The sequence below is a fragment of the Terrapene carolina genome, unplaced genomic scaffold (assembly GCF_002925995.2).
Source record: "Terrapene carolina triunguis isolate 2854851 unplaced genomic scaffold, T_m_triunguis-2.0 Scaffold93, whole genome shotgun sequence".
Taxonomy (NCBI): Eukaryota; Metazoa; Chordata; order Testudines; family Emydidae; genus Terrapene; species Terrapene triunguis.
The window spans coordinates 25,042,500-25,061,775 of record NW_020664444.1 but is presented as its reverse complement, the minus strand read 5'-3'; the positions used below and the strand labels follow the sequence as shown (position 1 = coordinate 25,061,775).

The window sequence follows — 19,276 nt, the reverse complement described above, 5'->3', positions numbered from 1 at the left end:
CTTAACTCTCCTTCCAAACATCCTGGCAATTAGCACAGGGTAATTTATTCATTAAACAGTTCAGATACAGGTTACCACAACCTTCAAAGAGACATATAGACAATAATACTATTTCACTCAAGTATCATCATAAATGTTAATATTCCTTTTTTGATCTTTGAATTAAAGTTATAGCAATAGACAAGACTTGTTTGCTTACATCACAAGACCTGAGCAAACATCTACCCTTGAGATCTCCAACAATGCAGACTTGCATTTCAAAGCTCTATTTATTTACCTATCTTCCTAGCCAGTCTCTAAAGTTCATGGGTCAGGTCAGTCGGTGAGTTAATTAACTCTTTCTGGCCCTGTCATCTTTCAATGAGATATTATATCACACTCCTAACATCACACCCCCATGCAGAAAAATGGAAATGAAATCTGCGGGGGGACATGCATCTCTTCCCCAGCAGTCCAGGCAGCGCGTCTGTTCCAGCATGCCTGGAGCAGCCTCAGAGATGCAAATCGCTGCAGAGGGAGGGAGGCTGGGCAGGCATGCCTCCGAGGGAGATGTTGATCACCATCAGGGGGTGGCTCACCAGGGGTGGGGAGGGATAGGTCTTTTTATTATACATGAGGAAGGCTCTGTTCCTGAGGCAGAAATGTAGCACCCTGCCTGCTAGTTAATTGATCTCATTTTTTGAGCCTGCCTGCGTAGTAACATTGTTAATGTTCTTAATGTTAGTTAACTTTTCCCAATCTGTCAATTCCCCCAGCAGCATGAAACCTGTAAACGTTTTAAGGCCCCTACATTGCCAAAGTGATGTAGAGCTTTATAAATGACAGTAAGGGAATCAGCTAGGAAGATCTATGTGCTTTCTCACTTTTTTCCTGTGCCAAAGTAGCACAATGGGGTTAGATTACAGCTCAGGATTTATTTTACTTACCCATTTAAAAAAAAAAAAGACTTTAAGGGCAAATAAAACATTTACTAAGCGGTCAATAAAATGTCAGGACAATCAGAAGCAAACACTTCCCAAAGTACCCAGCGAGGTCCAGGACAACGATTAGCAACACTGTATGACTTTCATGTGTGAAAGTCTGAGTAATTTAAAATGACATTTTTTTTTGGCTGTTTGGTGTTCTGTAATGTAATTTAAATGAAAATCCAGGATTATAACTGCAATGCAGAGTATTAGTTAACTTTCATGTGTTTAGGAAATGCTGAATAGTTACTGTGACTATTTCTTTTCTGTATTGTAGTTTAAATAAATTACCAAAACAATTGAAACGGGTGTGATCATATTGCATTATTTTGACAAATAAAATATGCAGAATTTTGCTGAATTTTAAAATTTTTTTTGGCACAGAATTTTTAATTTTTGGCCCAGAATCCCCCCATGAGTACCTGGTGGGAACAGATGACAAGAAAGGTATTTGTATGAGTTGCATGACTTTGCTTAGAGGCAGGGGTGTAGCCATGGGTGGGTTGTGGCCCACCCACTTAGCATCTAGGCTCCACCCAAATCTGAGCAGGGGTGTAGTGCTGCCAGAGCAGCCCCGAGCGTCACTCGGGCACCTGAAATCCAGGACAGAGCTATGCGCCCACCCTTCAGAAAGCTATGCTCTGACAGCTCTGCCTTGCCATTTTCTGAGCTGTGGGGCAGAGGGTCCCTGCTGCCCTTACCTCTCTGGGCCGCCCAGCAGGAGCAGGAGCACTGACTGGCATGCAGCAGCCATACACAACGAAGCGGAGAGGAGAGCACTGCAGAGACACAGCGCCTCAGCTGTTCTGCCACCCCGCTTTCCTTCGCCCGGCTGTACCATCGGGCCGCTAATGTGCGGGGGTGGGGAAAGGAGGTGATGGGAACCACCACCCACGCACGGGGCCTGGGCCCTCCCCCACGCAAAATTCAGTGTGGGCCATTTGTGCTGGGAAATGAACCCTGTGAGGGGTGGCTGCCGCATCTTTCCCCTCCCCGCCTGCTGCTGAATGGGGAATGGTTGGGCCCCCACTGGCTGCTGCTCTGAGGGGAAGGGGGTGGCAGGCATGCGGGAGTGCTGGGCCGGGTCCTTGCCGGGTTCAATAGCTCCCAGCATCGCGTCTGGGTGCGGAGCGAGGAGGTGGTGCCAGGGCTCCCCCCAGGACAGGTGAGCTGAGAAGGAGCTGCTGGCGGTGATTGCCCAAGGTGAGGAATGTGCATGCTCAGTTCGGCAGGTGAAGCCCTGTGTCTGGGGGCACCAGGGCTAGGAGGAGGGCGTGGCGTGGCGTCAGGGGAGAAGCTGAGCTAGCACAGTCTGTCATTGCCTGTCTACCCGAAAGTCGGGGTTCACCCAAATTTTCACTCCTAGCTATGCCACTGCTTAGAGGTAATGAGGATGCACATCGTCTCCCCCTCCGTTCTCCTGCCTTAGAGTGGAGTGATCCTCTAAATCATGGAAACAAAGGGTCAGATCCTTAGCGGGTGGAAAATGGCCAATCTCCATTGAAGTCAAGCTCAGCCTCGAGATTCTTATCCCCTCCCTCTGCATACTAACAATCTCCCTTTCTCCATCTCTCCTTCCACGTGTGCCCATGACCAGATCCTCAGCTGATGTGAATCCAACCCTTCAATTTGAGCAGAGGATCAGTCCCATACTGTTTTATTTATACTGCTGTCTGTACACCTGCAAACAGAGGAAACCCGTATAGTTCTAATCTATAGATCTAGCTGTGTATTTTGTTTCTGCCTGACTCATCTAGGTCTGTGTGTGTTATAGCATAATACACCATGCCATCGGTTTCCACCCAGCCGTTTTGAGTAGCAATGTGAAGTAAGAAATAACAACGAAGTCTGAATCAATTTCATGTTTCTTTTGTTTTTCTTGGCAGTTGGAGACCTCCTGAGTCGAATTACATTGATGCTAGGCATATATGGCTCTTTGGCCATGTTCCTGACCATGGTACCTTTCAGCCTCATGGAACTATTCTGGTCAGTACGAATTCATGAAAATTAGCAAAGACGGTGGTTTGTTTGGTTTTTTTCTCAACAGCTTCCATGTTAAATTTAGTTTCCTTTCAGAAGCCAGTAAAAACCAAGAGCTGACTTGGGACCACCTGTCACCCTACTGGTGTCAAGTCTGCATTGGGCAAAGACTGTGTGGGGTAAAGGGGCAGGCAAGGAAGTGGATGTTTAAAGAGCTACCAGTGTAAATAGGTAACTGTAAAAAGGTTCCTTTAAGGAGCCCTATTTGATAGAAATGTATTTCCCCTATTGAATCTAGCTCTTTGAGGGTGACACACCTATGAGGGTCTTCACGTGTCTGAGCTGGTAGTGTGCTTAGCTACTGGGGTTCAGAATTGCCATGATAGCTGACCGCAGGAACAATGGTTAGTGCACTCCCTGCTGCAGAAGTTGAGGATGACCCCACTTTAATCAAAATGTAAAGCCCATCCTTTACACTAGCTTTGTTGTGATGATAAAGAGCAAATCGAAGCAACTGCTCACTCTGGGGCCTGGGGAGAGATGCACAGATTGCTTGTTGGCTTTAGGGAATTTTGGTAAGACACCTTGAGATTGGGCTGATGAGCATGATCGAAACACCTAGGGCTATATTGTACCATATATTTTTAAGAACTCCCAATTGATTTCAATGAGGAGCTCTGCTTAAAAACTGAGGTGATGAGACACCCCCTAGATAAGGTAGATAGAAATAGAATCTAACTCTTAATTACTTATAACTTTGAGCACCCCATGTGCTTGTTAGACTTGGCAAAGACAGTGTTTAATTCTCCTCACTCCTTCATCATGTTGCAGAGGGTGGTGTGGCACTTAATTTAGATTCACACCAATTCTGCAATCATGAGAGCTAAAAACCTTTTTTTTAAATTAAATGAAAGCTGAGGTTCTCACATAATAACATGACTCCTGGAGGTTGGGATTTGTGAAAACCCTAAATATTGTGTTACATGCAATAAAATTGAGAGAGTTGTTGCTCATCTCCATAGCATCTGAATGTCTCATAAGTAGGGTCCTACCAAAATCACCGTGGCGAAAAATGCAGCACGAGCCATGAAATGTGGTCTACTCCGTGAAATCTGGTCTTTTGTGTACTTTTACCTTATTCCATAGGGTGAAAGTATACAAAAGTACACAGCATTTCTCAAACTGGGTGTCCTGACCCAAAAGAGGATTGCAAGCCTATTGTAGGGGGTTCATGGTATTGCCACCCTTACTTCTGTGCTGCCTTTAAAGCTGGGTGATCGAAGAGTGGCGGCTGCTTGCCAGGCACCCAGCTCTGAAGGCAGCACTGCTGCTAGCAGCAGCGCAGAAGTAAGGATGGCATGGTATGAATATGTCCATTAAATTTGCTATTTATGCCATGACCAACCCATGAAAAATTTGTGATTTCTCTGAGATTTAAGTAGATCCCTACGCATAAGAAAAGAAGGATGGCAATGATTTCTCTCCCTTCCTTCCTTGCCTCCAAGAGACAGACTGACATCAAGAGGAGTATTCTTCAGAAATGTGTGAATTTTTGAAAATGACCTTATGATAGAAAATGTTTTATAGCTTCACTTCAGCTTTTGCTGCCAGTGAAGGGTAAAATGTGGCTAAGTCTCTGTTATGTGCAATCATAACTGACTAATCATAGAATCATAGAAGATTAGGGTTGGAAGAGACCTCAGGAGGTCATCTAGTCCAACCCCCTGCCCAAAGCAGGACCAATCCCCAACTAAATCATCCCAGCCAGGGCTTTGTCAAGCCGGGCCTTAAAAACCTCTTATGTTAGACTATGGGTCAGAAATAATACAAGCATACTGAACTTCTGCATCGATTTCAGCCTCATTGCTGACCTTGTAATAGCTTTAGGTTCCCACTCAGTGATTTTATGTCAAAAGATTCGTGTGATGGCTACAGTCCTAGTAACAGCCACAGGAAGGAACAGTTGTTTGTGGTGGTGAAAGTATGCTTTGGGAGATAAATCCAGGGCCTGCCGTACTTAGAGATGGCATCAATGTGGTCTTTAAACCCTTTTATCATTTGAGTCCCGCCCTACTGTCGCAGCCCAAATAATACTTTGTTTGGAATGCCATACAGAAAATACAGTACACATTTGATCCCCATGCACCATTTTCAAATACTCTTTATTAATGATATATTCTTTCCCTCACTATAGTCTGCAGCTGGGTGGGGGAGCTATGTTTGCAAAGCATTTTCAACCCTGCTCATCTCTCTAGCGCAGGAAGGCCTTTAAACAAACTGGCTTTTTCTTTGGGGTGTGAAGTGAATAGGAAGAAACCCTCAGTTTGAAGACATATTAGTCCAGGACTGAATTCTAGGCCTTTCAGTGTGGTGGGTTCTTTTTTACGGTGTTACCTTATTCTCCTCTTGAGCAGCAGAGGGCAGTGGTGCTTCAGCAATACCTTTGTGTATTTCTGCTGTTGGCTGAGAGTTACCAAGGGCAGAGAATTTGGTTCCCATCCTGCAAAGTGCTGAAGGCAGCGTGAGTTGAGGATGCTCAGAGCCTTTCTTTAGGTGCTCAGCACCTTTTAGGGTGAGGTGCTTTGTTTGAACCAGCACGGGTAGTGCAAAACTATGAAGAAAAAGGAATTCCAAATTCTTTCACAAACGGGGGTATGATCTTTGTGCTGGCTCAGCTGTAACTCTGCTAAGTCAATAGCACAATGTTCTGCAACCTTTCAGGATATCAACAGGGCACTCCACTAGTTCAAACTTTTCTCTGCATGCCTACTCATCCCATGGAGTGTTCTGAAAAAGTCAGGAATACCGGATCCCAGTGTCACCAGTCAGTTACTCCAGGGATACTGGAATCGGGTCGGGGGGGAGGAGGAAGGGGTCATGTCCCCCACTTTTAGAAGTGGAAGGGCTATACGCACCCACTTTTTAACATGGCGCAGTTGACCCCCCCCCCCAAGTGCAAGTCTTGGTAGGCATGGAGCAGCGCAGGCAGGGGCTGCATATCATGGTGGGGGAGCTGATAGCTCCTCTGCCGCGAAGCACAGCCCTTGCCCGTGGTGTCAGCCTCTTCCCAGTGGGCAGGCTGAGGTAGACTTTAGTGCCCCCTTGCCATGAGGCCTGGCCCCTCTCTGTGGCCCCATCCCTGCTCCTTCTCTCCCTGCCCCCGAGGCCCCACCCCCTGGCCAAAAGCCAGAGCTGGGCTGTGGTAAGAGATGCCCAGGGAGCCCAGGCTGCAGTGGGGAGCCCTAGAACCTCCACCTGCCCTGGGCGGGAGGCTGGGGTGCCCGAGAGCAGCTTCCAGCCCATGTCCCCACCCCCCTGGGGCATGCCACCCAGGAGAGGTGGAGGGTCTAAGGGTCCCCACAGTGGCCTGGGCTCCCCAGGTGGCTCTTACGATGGCCTGGCTCCAGCTTCCGGCCTGGCTAGGGGGTGGAGCCTCAGGGGAAGAGGAAGAGAAGTGGGTGGGGCCACAGAGGGTGGGATCTTGGGGGAAGATGAGGAGCAGGGGCGGGGGGAGAGGGCAGGGCCTCATGCCCCCCCCCCACACTTCTACCAAGGTTCCAGCGCTCCTGGGCTGCTCCTTTCAGCTTGGAGCTTGTGGAAGTGCTGCACAGTCTGATCCATCACACACCAGGGCAGCTGGAACAATTTGTATAGTGAGGGTGCTGAGAGCCATTGAACCAAACTGTAAACCCTGTCTATAATGGAAACCACTTCAAGCCAGGGGGTGTGGCAGCACCACCAGAACCCGTAGTTCTAGCACCTCTGCCACACACTGATACCCAGCTTTCACATTTTAGACTTTAGTTATAAGACAACAGCCTTCAAGAGAAGGGCAAGAAGAGGCTTTGAAGTTATGACTTTCTCACTGAAAATTGGAGAATTAAAGGTTTTGGATCCTCAGCTGGTGTAAATTAGTGTAGTCAATGGGGTTATATGAATGGAGTTATTTATGTTGTTACACTAGCTGAGGGTCTGGCCCTTGTAGCCCACAGAGCTAGCTTGAGCATTTTATTTTACTTAGCAGTAATACAAGGAACCTACAGACCTGTATCCTGTAAGGCATTTGCTTAAGCAGTTAGCATAAGGCTTTGAGGCCTATGAACTTTGGCATAGATAAACGGCTCAATGGTCACCCTGAGTTTTGGGGACCCTAGGAATAGTTTGTACAAAATGACATGGTAGCCACAGGAACATTGAACTGATACTAGGCTTTGATATTTTAGGATAGAAACATTGACAGATGCTTAACCATGAACTAGCCTTGCCAACAAATTGACGAGTATGGCAATGAGCTAAAAGCATTAATATGCTAGCCTATAGGATTAAGGCACCCCAGAATTATTAGGGTGAGGAAGTTAGATATGGACAAGGGAGTCTGGCATTTAAATGAATATTCATGACAGTCCCTGGATCGTATAATAGGTCAGACCGCCATGTAAGAAGGGACTGATCTGATCTGGATCTGGACCATCAGACTTGTTTGGCATGCCAGGGACAAGGCAAGACCCTTGTCTCTTACCACCAGATCCCCTAGAGGGTGTGCGTGTATGAGGGTGTGCAAGGAATGGTACAAGAAATAACATTAACTCTGTATTACTGCTGTATCTTTATATGGTTTGGAACTTTTCTGTCTTTACTAATTGTGCTAATAGAAGTGGTTAAAGCTTTGCTTTGCCCTCAGTGTGAGTGTCATCGCTGTGCACACCAGGGTTCCCAACCCGATACTTAGCTTCATAATTTTGATACTGTTGTGCCTAATTCTGGGACTAGAACCGTACAATCCCCCAGCTCTTTAAATTAGTATTAATTGGAAATCTATAACAGTCATTAACCACTAAAGAATTGGACAAAACCCTTTACATGTAAGTGAAAGGCAATGTTAAAACCAGTAGGCCAGATACTCAGCTGGCATATGTTGGTGTAGCATCAGTGACTTCTAGGGTTGCCAACTGTCTAATTGCACAAACCCAACACCCTTGCTCCGCCCCCTGCTCTGCCCCTTTTCACTCCATGCTCCTCCCTCCATCACTCGCTCTTCCCCACTCTCACTCACTTTCACTGGTCTGGGGCAGGGGGTTGGGGTGTGGGAGAGAGTGTGGGCTCTGGGCTGGGGGCAAGGGGTTTGGAGTGTGGGAGGGGGCTCTGGGCTGAGTCTGGGGCAGGGGATTGGGGTGCAGGTGAGGGTGCGGGCAGTGGGCTCTGGGAGGGAGCTTGGGTGCAGGAGGAGGCTCAGGGCTGGGGCAGATGCTAGGAGTGTGGGAGGGGGCTCAGGGTTGGGGTGTGGGAGGGGGTGCGAGGTTCAGCTTCTGGCCGGGTGGTGCTTACCTCAGGCGGCTCCTGGAAGCGACCAGCATGTCCCTGCAGCTCCTAGGCTCGAGGCGGCTCTGCGTGCTGCTTCTGCCTGCAGGCACTGCCCCTGCAGCTCCCATTGGCCATGGTTCCTGGCCAATGGGAGCTGTGGTGCTGGCGCTTGGAGTGGGGTCAGTGCGTGAAGATTCCCTGATTGCCTCTGCCTGTAGGGCCCGCAGGGACATGCCGGCTGCTTCCAGGAGCCGTGTGGATCCAGGGCAGGTAGGAAGCCTGCCTTATCCCCGCTGCACCGCCGACCAGACTTTTGGCCTATTAAAATTTCCCGGATTGCTTTCAATAGCAACTGGGGGGTTGAGGCCGATTCTAGGAGACTCCTGGCCAATCCAGGAGGGTTGGCAACCCTACTCTGACTTCAATAGAGCTATGCTGATTTTCATGAGCTAAGAATCTGGCCATCCATCTTAGATATTTGTGTCCGTTTCTGTGGTATCTACAGTAGACACTCAATACACTATTTTAAGTGGCACTGCCATCGTCCAAGGGAACCTAAGCTCTCCACCTCTTTGTGATTCAGTATCTTCCACCCACCCTTGTTTCCTTCTTTCTCTCTATTTTATCTATCTAGGTTTTTATGTGGTTCCCATTGCCATGGTATCTGAGCACCCCACTGCTTACTGCTTGTCTTCTCTTTCCCCCTCCTCACAATTTGGCCATGAGCAACTATGAAAGAATGGATTTTGCATTGTGCTTTGAAAACATCTAGGCTAGAAATACTGTGCTCAGAAGAGCTAAGCTAATTGCTTCTAATTGTTCAGAGACTAGGGAACAGTTAGTTTGGTTCTTGTCATTTCCGTGGAGACGGTTTATTCTGGGATTAATCAATATGTTTTTTCTGGAGGATTCAGACTAAGATCCATGTAAAATCTATATGCTCTTTCACAGACATACCTGGCTAGTGTGATTATTAAGGGCTAGTAATGTTTTTGTCTTTATGCTGCTCCCTCAGCTGTCGGAACAAGAGATCCAGAAAAAATATAAAGCCAAGACAAGCTATTGTCAAAGATTCCTTAGCAGGTTGGTTAATATTCTGTAGGTTCGCTTTTGTGAACCATAACTGATGATCCCATCAGCACTCGTCATTTGGTGCAGAACAGTCTATTCCTGGGAGTTTTTCAAGAAACTATGGACTGAATAAAACTCCAGGAGGGCAGTCACTACAGTCAGCCAGAACTTTCCCAGGTCCTTAGCCCTGTTTAATTGTGAGGCACAGGTTGGATACTGTGGCAGACTCAGAATACAAAAAGCAAAGATGAAATGAGTTAAGGCTGGATTTCTTTCAAAGGGGCTGAAGGGAGGAAGGCTCTCAAATCCCATTGTAAGTCACTGGGGATGTGTGCCTAATTCCCTTAGTCGAGGCCTGATAAGAATTTATAGTGTAGCCTGGATGAGAGAGAGAGGCATGAATGATTGGCAAATTACAAGTCAAAGGAAAAACCACCGGGACCCTCTGGAGGTGGTAATAACCGCTTGTGAGGACGGTTGAAATGTGAGCCTCTGGTGAGGGAGAAATCGAGGGTGACCCCTGTGTTCTGCACCTGTCTTACCAGGCACCACTGTATTGTCTGAAAAATGGTTATGCCTAACCTGCTGTCAGACTGCCCAAGGTATGACACCAGGAACAGCACTTCGGTTTTGCCTCGGTTGAATTTTAACTTGCTGTTTCTTCTACAACTGGACAGTGCAGTAGCCAAGGGACCATCCTGAATGGGATGACTGAGGAGGAAGGTGTAGTGTTCTGTATCACCAAAAAGTCCAGATGTGCTTAGAAGTGTGCAGCCACTATCAGTGATGAGGCAAGTCCCCGCACCCTGATTGGCTAATAATGTTCCTCAGCCAATCGGAATACAAAGAGTTGTAAAGTGAATGGTTAAGTGACCTGAAAAAGACAAAATTGGGTTTGCACATTTTCCTCCTCCTTTGTGATGTAGAAAGAAGGCCCAAGTAGAATTTTTTTCAGCTTCTTTTATTCATAAGAAGAAATCCAGATATTGTTTGCCCTGTTTGTCCTGCTAGATTCTGTGAGCAATTGGAGAACTGGGAGAATTATGGCAATTAGAGAAATCATACAAGTTAAATTGCCAAAGGAAGAGATTTGTAGTCAGACTCTTTGAGCCTGATTCTCATTTATACCTCATGCCCTTAATGTTCTGGCAGTGTAAAAGGGCCTTAGCGTGAATGTTTTTTCTTGTTTGCTAACACTTGTTTAACTCTAATACCCATTAAGCACTCAGGAGTAAAGATACAACACATCCACCATTGGATTTATGGGTCAAGACTGCTCACATTCATACCTGAGGCTTCCAGCAAAACTAAAGACCACACTTCTTTACAGTCCTTTCATAGGTGAAAAGCAAACAGAACAAGTGTTTTGAAACCAGTCTAAAACTTTCCAGCTTTCTTGATCCATATAAAGAAATTTCAGAAGCCCAGTCTGTTCCAGTGCAAGTCACCTGTAAAATCCACGTTCCCCAAAGCATGAATGTCTGCAGAAGGCAAGCACAAAAGCTTCATGAATGTGGCTGAAGGGAATTTGTTTAAAAATGTGAAGAAATATTAATGGAACATGTTTTTTGCATTATTCACCCGATTCTATTATTTACTGCATTTTCTTGCTTGAGCATCAATTTAAAACCCAAAGAAAGGATTGCATTTGTGGAAGGTAGCGCTGTGCTGAAAGTCTGCCTTTCAAATAAGGTCTCTTTGTTCACTATATTGTTTGGCTATTTCATTGTTGCTTAGTTAAAATACTAATGTGTCAGGCTGGATTTTGACATTGGCCTAGGAGAGAGGAAATTCATATTCATGCTGCCTGCTCTTTCCATAGCCCTAGCTTCAGTCGAATATCTTCTTAAAACTGAGGTTATCCTGCATTGAGGGGAGTGTGTGGGAGTGGGAGAGTGAGGTGAATGAGTAATGTGTACTGAGTATGTGCAGTGAGTTCTCAGAGCTGGCTTCAATGAAAATAGATGAAGGCAACAGGAGTCCAGTTAAAAGCAAAGCTAGAGCTAATTCCCCATCTGAAGCCAGTGAGTACTCTTGGGAGGGATATTTTCCCCTTGAGCACATTGATGTAACCCCTGCTAATACTGCTACAGGGAAGTTGTGCATATAGGCCCTGATCCTGCAATTGGATACTTGTGCCCATGTGAAAATTCCGTCTTTGATTCTGGTTCGCTGCCTTTCCTCTTGAAGGGGCTGGGATGTCAGGGCATATTTGGTAGATGGGTTGCTGCTGCTGGGGTTGGGGAAAAAAGAACCTTGATTGGTTCTGGCTGAATAAAACTGTTTACCCTCAGGCTGTGATAGGCGTCACCATTGCTCTGGGAGGAAGGTGCTAGTGGATTTGCAGCAGCAAATCTATCCTCCCTGTACCATTGCTCCCTTAACCCCTCAAACTAAGTGCACATGGGGTGCGCATCCCATGTGTGGGCTGCTCCCTGCACTGTTCAGTGGAACTAGCCCTGTTCCACTGCATCCTGGGCCCTGCATGACCATGGAGGAGAGGGTTCGGATTTACTCCCAAGAGAGTAACATCCAGACCTCCTGAAATAACACCGTCACTTTCAGCTGGTTATATAGCATGAATCATTTAATTGTTCCATAAACCCAGTCCACTGAGATGTGACACAGCCCAACCCAGCCCAGCCCAGCCATGTATGATTACAATGCAACTCCAGCACTCACCAACATTGCAGCCAGTCACCTGCTGTTCTGCCCATCCGTCGTGTAATCTGGTGAGGGGCCCCCTTTGCTTCCCCTTGAGCGGAGGCTCATTCAGATGGAAAGCCATTGTGCTGTCTTGGTGAGGGACTTGCCTTATTTATTACACTGGGTTTTGAAAGACCTCCATTTATTTTCAGTGTAGTTCTTTAATAGATGCTGTGCCCTTGACGTCTCTGCCAGTGGAAGCTCTATAATCTTATCACCCCTGGCTCGCTGCTGTGATGCCTTTGTCTAGGCTGGTGTAATCAACTAGTGGGAATTTTTGCACAGTTCCACTTTACAGGGAACACAAAGAGTAGAAATTAAATAATATCCAATCCCCTCTTCCTCCCTCCCAAAGGAAATTACCTCGTATGTTGTCCATATAACTGAACAACTGTGGCACACTGAGTTACTGAAGAATTGTGACATGCAGGCTAGCACTATACACATGACAATCACTTAGGTCCCAGTTCTGCAATGTCATGCATAAAGGCTGAAGTCGATGGGGTGCCGTTTAGACATTGGGGTCTGCCCACATGTATCTCATGTGGAGATCACAGGATTGGGGCCTTAATGGTCCATATTCTTAGCTTATTTTTCTTTCATGTTGCTGCTCCTCTTAGGGTATGCCTACTCTGCAAAGAAAAACCTGTGGCGCCAAGTCTCAGAGCCCATGTCAGATGACTCGTGCTTGCGGGTCCAGGGCTGGAGCCTGGGCTCTGAGATCCTCCCCACTTGCCAGGCTTCAGTGCAAGCCCGAATGTCTACACTGCTATTTTTAGCCCCACAGCCTGAGCCTCATGAGCTCAAATCAATTGACCCAAGCTTTGGGACTTGGCTTTTCTTTGCAGTGGAGACGTACCCTTGGTGTTCAGATGTGTGTGTGTGTGTGTGTGTGTGTGTGTGTGTGTGAGAGCAGCTCTTTGCAATTTTGTTGCTGTGCACCACATCTCTACATGTCGAAGGAGGCTGCCCAGCTGCAGTGGTAGCTGCCACTTTGTTGGGCATGTTCAGTGCAGCTGGTTGGAGGAGCTGCACACTGAGACTTTTCCATTGTTTTGTCTGGAAAACCAGCATGGGAAATATGTCTGTTCTTTTGTTATAGATTCCTAGTTCTCTTAGTGGTCAATCAGAGGGAGGATATGGATGTTATGGAGCCACTCCCGCCTGGATAATATTTCCATTGCCCTATTTCAGTGAATTGGTGGAATGTGTGCATTGGGGGATGCGATTTGGCTGCCTTTGCTGTACTGGTAGGTGGTTATCCTAGGTAGAGATTTTAAAATCATCATGTAGGGATAGAGTCTAAGCCTGCCTCAAACAGCTCTGGAAACTCCAATCCTAAAGTAATTCCCTGTAGGCAGACCCCCGGCACTTCTCGTTGACTCACTGCAGGATCCAGGCCTAAATCTGTGCCTATGGCGTTCTTCTTTAATAAGAGTCTGTGAACTAGTGACACACAAGAGACTGGATCCAGTAATGATACCAAGTGACTATTCAACAATTAGGGCCACATTTTTTTCAAAAAGGGCAGCTGATTTTTGCATGCCTCAGTGTACGGGTGCCAAACTCGTGCCCGAAGATTGAAGCATGCAGGATCAGTGACAATTTGGCTGAAGGTGAACTTTTGACAATAGCCTAAAAAAATAAGGTAGGCAAGCATTTCTCTTTAAGGGTGCATAAATATTCAGGAGCCAAACTAAAAAGGCTCTCATCTCATCGTACAAGCTGTTTGAAAGCGGTGCTCATTCAGTCACAGGAGTATTTTAGTGCTTTAAAAAAAATTGCCACAAAACATCTGCAGTCTGCAAAGAGCTGTTCCAAAAAGCATCTTGTCGGCATTAGTCTGTGCTGCATCCCCGAAGGATTTATTACCTCCAGTTGGCTGACTCTCAGCAAATCCCCCTTCTTTCGTGTAGATGGCACTCTGGAGTCTGGAAAAGCCTTTTACCGATTGCTGTGGAGTGCAGACGTTTTAGCAACTACTGCAAAGAATCTGGCCTTTAAATTAACTTTAGTCAAGCTTATTTTGCATGAATGGGGAGGAGAGAAGAAGCATAAAGGGGGAACAATAGGACATGAATGCTACTTCTAAAATTTTAGGAGCTAAATGAACATGAGAGAAATACTATCTATGGCTGGAGTAAATGCTAGTACCTTCAAATAAGTTTGTGGGTACATGTAAGAAATGAAGACCAATGATTTGTTCAGAGGCATTTTAATATGCGCATCTTCTCCTTAAAAAACAACTCCCATGTATAAAGTCCCATTACTCGAGCACACACATTTCTTGTTTCCATTCCTATTTTTGATCCTTTCCTCAGCTTGTCTGCTGAATGTTCAGTCTCCTTGCTCTGACTCTTCCACTGTATATATTCCCCAGGTCATTATATATTGTGTATATATAATGGCAAATAAATAGGGGAATTTGGGGGACTGGGCAGAGGAAGATCCTAATATCGACAAAGATGCTTGACTTGTTTCCAGCACAAGTGAGGAATTCTCCTGAGAGCACTTGCTTACCCAGTGGTGGGAATCTTGCTGGCTATTGCAGATTTATTTTTCCAGATACTCTAAGACCCGATCCTGCAAGGAATTCCATGTGGGTGGACCCTTGTGAATGTGCAGAGCTCTGCTGAGCTCCTGCCACTCTTCCTCAAGGAGAGGCTATCCAGCGGAAGTGCAGGCAGGGCCTGAAAAGATTTTACTGTTTGTAAATTCTTTGGGTGCAGGGACTGTTATTTGTTCTGTGTTTGTACAGCGCTGTAACTGGGTGTGCTGAGTCAGACGCTGACTCAGTGCCCTGTCACTCAAATTCCCACCAGGACTCATTAGTTGGGACCTGACTGAAACACAGGCAGTTGGCGCAGGGTGTTAATTAACTGCCGGAAAGAGGGCAGGAGTAGGCAGGACTGGAAGCAAGTGGGAGAAGCTGGCTACTGACTTTAAATCGTATCTAAATAACACTCAGGCTGTGGCCTGCTGAAGGGATTTAATAAAGCAGGGTGGGGTTAAGCACACCTGGAGTTGTGATGGTCAGTTACTGAGGATGGAAAAGACTTCCAGGGGACCACACTGTGATAAGTGCCTAACACAATGGGCCCCAGATCTGAGTGAGACCTCCTAGGCACTACCAGGCTATAAGTGGTTAATAAGAGAGCTGGTTGAAAAATTTGTTGTGCAGAGAATTGAGCTTTCAGTGAAAATTAAATGAAATGCTGCCGGGGTGCCCCATGGGAGTTGTAGGTCGGGTGCCTATTCTCCTTTATAGGCAGGGCTCCTTGGTCGGACTACATCACCCATCATACATGACAGCTTCCCGACTTGTTGAGGGGAGTAGGTGCATCATGGCAGTCACGTGGCCACAGTGCATCATGGGAGATTAAGTCTGGCTGGGGAGCTGTTTTGATGGAAAATTTTTGACCCACCTTAGTTAATAATAATAAAAATCTTCTTGCCCAGGATGAGTGGAAATTTGGAGTGGGCAAGTGAGGTTGGGAAAGAGATGGTGGGGGCAGCCTGGGCTTCGTCCCCAGGGAGGAGTGTGAGAGCCCAGTAGCTGATCTCACTGGCAGCGTGAGAAGCATGTGTCTAGGGGAAGTGTGCAGGAGTGAGAGATTGAGGAGATAAACTAGAAAAGGGGACAGAGACAGAAGTGAGGGGAGCAGTAGGAGGAAATCAGGGACAGGAAATATAAAGGAGGAAAGTAGTACGAACTATGCAGGGAAGGAAAAGGCAGAAGTGATATAAGAGGATAGAGTGGGAGAGAAGCAAAATAGGGAGAGACGTTGAAAACCATTAGGGAGAAAAATAGACAGTGTACAGTGGGGAAGATGTAGGTGGAACCAGGAAAGGAAGGGAAAGAGTAAATTATGTAGTTTTAAAATGCGTTAGAGAGAGGGTAAATTGTCAATATCCTTATTAAATGCAGTACACAGCCAATGCAACTGTTACAGGGGATGTGGCTCTGGGGGTTGAGGGAGTCTGCATGACTTCTAGGCTTAGTTTTGGGGCTAGCAGGGGTTGAGTTTAACCCTGTATGTGTGTATACTGTATATGTATGCTTAGTTTATAAGGCACTGCGTGATCTCTCTGTCCATTTTGCAACCCCCTGGTGCCATGCAGTGAGGGCACATTGTTTTAATGGCATGTCAGTAGAGGAAGATTCTTGTCTTGACTAAATCCTGCGCAAAACTTGTAGTGGCCTGACTTCTTTAGAGTAAGACTCCCTTTAATTGAGGACCTCAGTGCTGGAAATGGTATTCGGGGATCTTTAGTTAAGATATTTCAATGTGTGTGTGTTCAGCATAGCACAGATACATGCATCTGTGCTAAATGAGCTCCCCCACAACATGTAGATACTCATTTAGATTTCACATGACATTTTGGAGAACAAAATGTGTTACTATCATTCCTTTGGAGACCACTTTTCTCACTTCTTTGAAGTTAGCTATGGACGGCTAGCTTTGTCTCTAAAACACTCTGGCATATTTTGGGAATCTCTTCTTGCATTGGATCTGGGAGGTTTTTTGGTGTGCAGATAACTCCAAGTTATGAACATAATTCCCTCTCTCATTACTCGGAGAATAGACCCCAGAAATATTTTGAGAAACATATAGTCAGAAGCAGGAATATGTAGATCGTTCCTTTCCTGAATGGAGTGATATTTCTCCACAGCTGTTGAAATTATGGGTGCATGATTTGCTGGAGATTTCAATGGGGAAGAAAGTGTTGAGACTAGTTTCTTTATGCAGTTATTTAAAAAGCAGACGTCCTTCATGCCGTGTCTCACAGTAAACACCAATACTTCAGCAGATCAAAGAGGCCACAAGCTTGTTACTAGGTACACATACTGATTAACTAGTATACTCTAAATCTTAAGCTTTTCCCTCCATTTGTATTATAATTGACTGGAGTATGGTAGACAGGCAGCAGTGCACACACACGTACACTCAGTTTTTGTGGTTACTTAGAGGTAAGGCCTCCACATTTCTGTGAAATAGCATGGAGCTTGAAGTATATTCTGGTTATTAACATACGCATATGACCAGTCCACACTGGGAGAGGACTTTGTCCCCTTCTATTGGCTGATCCACAGAATAGGTTAATGAGTCAGCTATAGCTGCTAGTTAGGGGAGTGACTCCTTTAGCTCCAGCAGCAAAGGCTCATTACGTGCTGTAGGTCTTGGGTTCAAACCTGGGATGCCTCAAGTGTGATAGATTGCACCAGCATCTCTCACTGTTTCAGAATTCCACAACAAAACACAATGCGTAAGGTGCAAGGGAAGGCATTGTGGTTTTGTAGCTGGATACACACAGCCATGGATTCCTTTGCTGGGGTCAGTGGGGGGAATGAGCAACCTGTTTGCTATGGAGATGCCACCACCAAGATAGACACTGCACTAATCAGGTGCTTCTCCTCCTACCTCTTGCTGTTGGTAAATAAAGCTGCTCCTTACAGTGCTCGCTGACGTCTCCCAGGGCTGGCCAGAGGTGCAAGGGCTATAGCTGTGTAATAGTTGCAGAGAGCAATGGGAGAGCAGCTATGAGCAACTCTAGTGACATTTGTCAAGTATCCCAATCCACAGCCCAGTGGAAGGCTTTCCTGGGTAAAAACTGATGAGCAAAGGCTTTTGTATCTGGCCCGAATCCAAAGCTGACAGTCATTCAGACTGGCCTAGTGTTGTATTTAAGAATAGCCCTGCCCCAATATTCAGTAAATACCACCAAAATTTTCATTGGAGTTCCATGTTAAACACTGCATGGTGGATCCTCAGCTGGTGTACGCTGTCATGGCTCCACTGGCTGCCATGGAGCTCTGACAATGTACACCAGCTGAGGTGCTCCCCCTGCGTTCCAGCGTACATTGTGTATTGATGAAAGGGGGTGTGGCTGGCCCCCTGAGCATTGCACAGACCTTGCTCTTTTCTCCTGCCTTGAGCACTGTTTCTTCCTTTGCGCTGGTGCCTTTCTGACTTGTTTATTTGTGTGTCTGGGTGTATTTCCCCAGGGCACTGCCGCCTTTAGTTTTCTTACCAAACTCAATGAATATAGAATGGCAGTTTCCAAGCAGAGCTGATGGTTTCATACAAGTCTAAAATGGCTGTAGCTTGCAAAACCCAAGGCACGGCCTGCTGTCTGGCTGCCTTTTTCCGATCACCAAAGGCACTGAGTGTTTCCTCCTTGTGTTAATCTGCACTTTGGGAAGCATTCCAAAAGGCCATTTCTCCGCTACTCCATCTCCATCAAGTCCCTCTTCAAGGCTCTCTTCTACTGAGACAAGCAATCAGCCATTCAATAAGGGTCAGGTTGAGAGGCTGCAGTGTAAATTGATGGGAGTTTATTATATACCACTTTGTTTTTAAGTAATGTATATAAAACTGTACCTATTTTAATTGTACTCCTCTGTTACACATTGAGTGTTGGCTGCTTAGACATATTTTATTACACTCTAATACGCTGATACGCCTATCCTCTCCCTGACCATTTTGCTTCTTTGGTGGATCCCACTTCCACTTCCTTTCGGTTCCTGGTCTCTTTTAGAGAGTAAACTCTTTCACCCAGGGACTGTCTTTTACTGTGTGTGTGTTTGTGTGTTTGTGTTTGTTTATACAGCCCCTAGCTCATCAGGGCTTGATCCCTAGTGGGGCCGTTCAGCACTCCTGCTATACAAATAATAACACTTAGATTCAGGACCTGTAGGGGATGCACTCCATCCACTTTCTCTACAGCTGCCCAGCTTTGTGACTGCACCCAGCTCTCTTATAGTATGTCTACACTGGAATTAAAAACTTATGGCCAGCCCATGCCAGCTGGCTCGGGCTGTGGGGTTGTTTAATTGCGGTGTAGATGTTTGGGCTCAGGCTTCAGCCTGGGCTCTAGGACCCTGCAAGATGGGAGGGTCCCAGAGCTCGGGCTGCAACCCGAGCCTGAATGTCTATGCTGCAATTAAACAGCCCCTCAGCCTGAGCCCTGTGAACCTGAGTCAGCTGGCACAGGCCAGCCACCGGTGTCTAATTTCAGTGTAGACATATCCTTTGTTTTCCACAGTACGTTCCATTTCGGGGACCCCTGTAGGGGTCCTTGTCCTCTCCAAGGCAGAATTGCTTCTCGAAAGCTACAGAAGTGGGCAGACTGGCAAATGGCTCATTAGATGAGTTGAGGGATGTTGACCTTTTTAATTTATTTTGATGGCAAGTCCTAGGAAGATCTGTCAACATAACTGAGAGGTGCGGCACGTCCCTTTCCCACCACTT

At 46.3% G+C, this 19,276-nt stretch overlaps 1 protein-coding gene across 1 annotated transcript in view; it reads left to right on the top strand.

Moving 5' to 3' along the window:
* The window catches only part of LOC113406357 (transmembrane protein 104-like), a 93,204-nt gene that overhangs the window by 15,839 nt on the left and 58,089 nt on the right, over positions 1–19,276 (top strand). Inside the window, exon 6 of the mRNA XM_026650782.1 lies at positions 2,852–2,951. Within this exon, the coding sequence (XP_026506567.1) occupies positions 2,852–2,951 (100 nt within the window). The remainder of the gene's footprint in view (positions 1–2,851; positions 2,952–19,276) is intronic.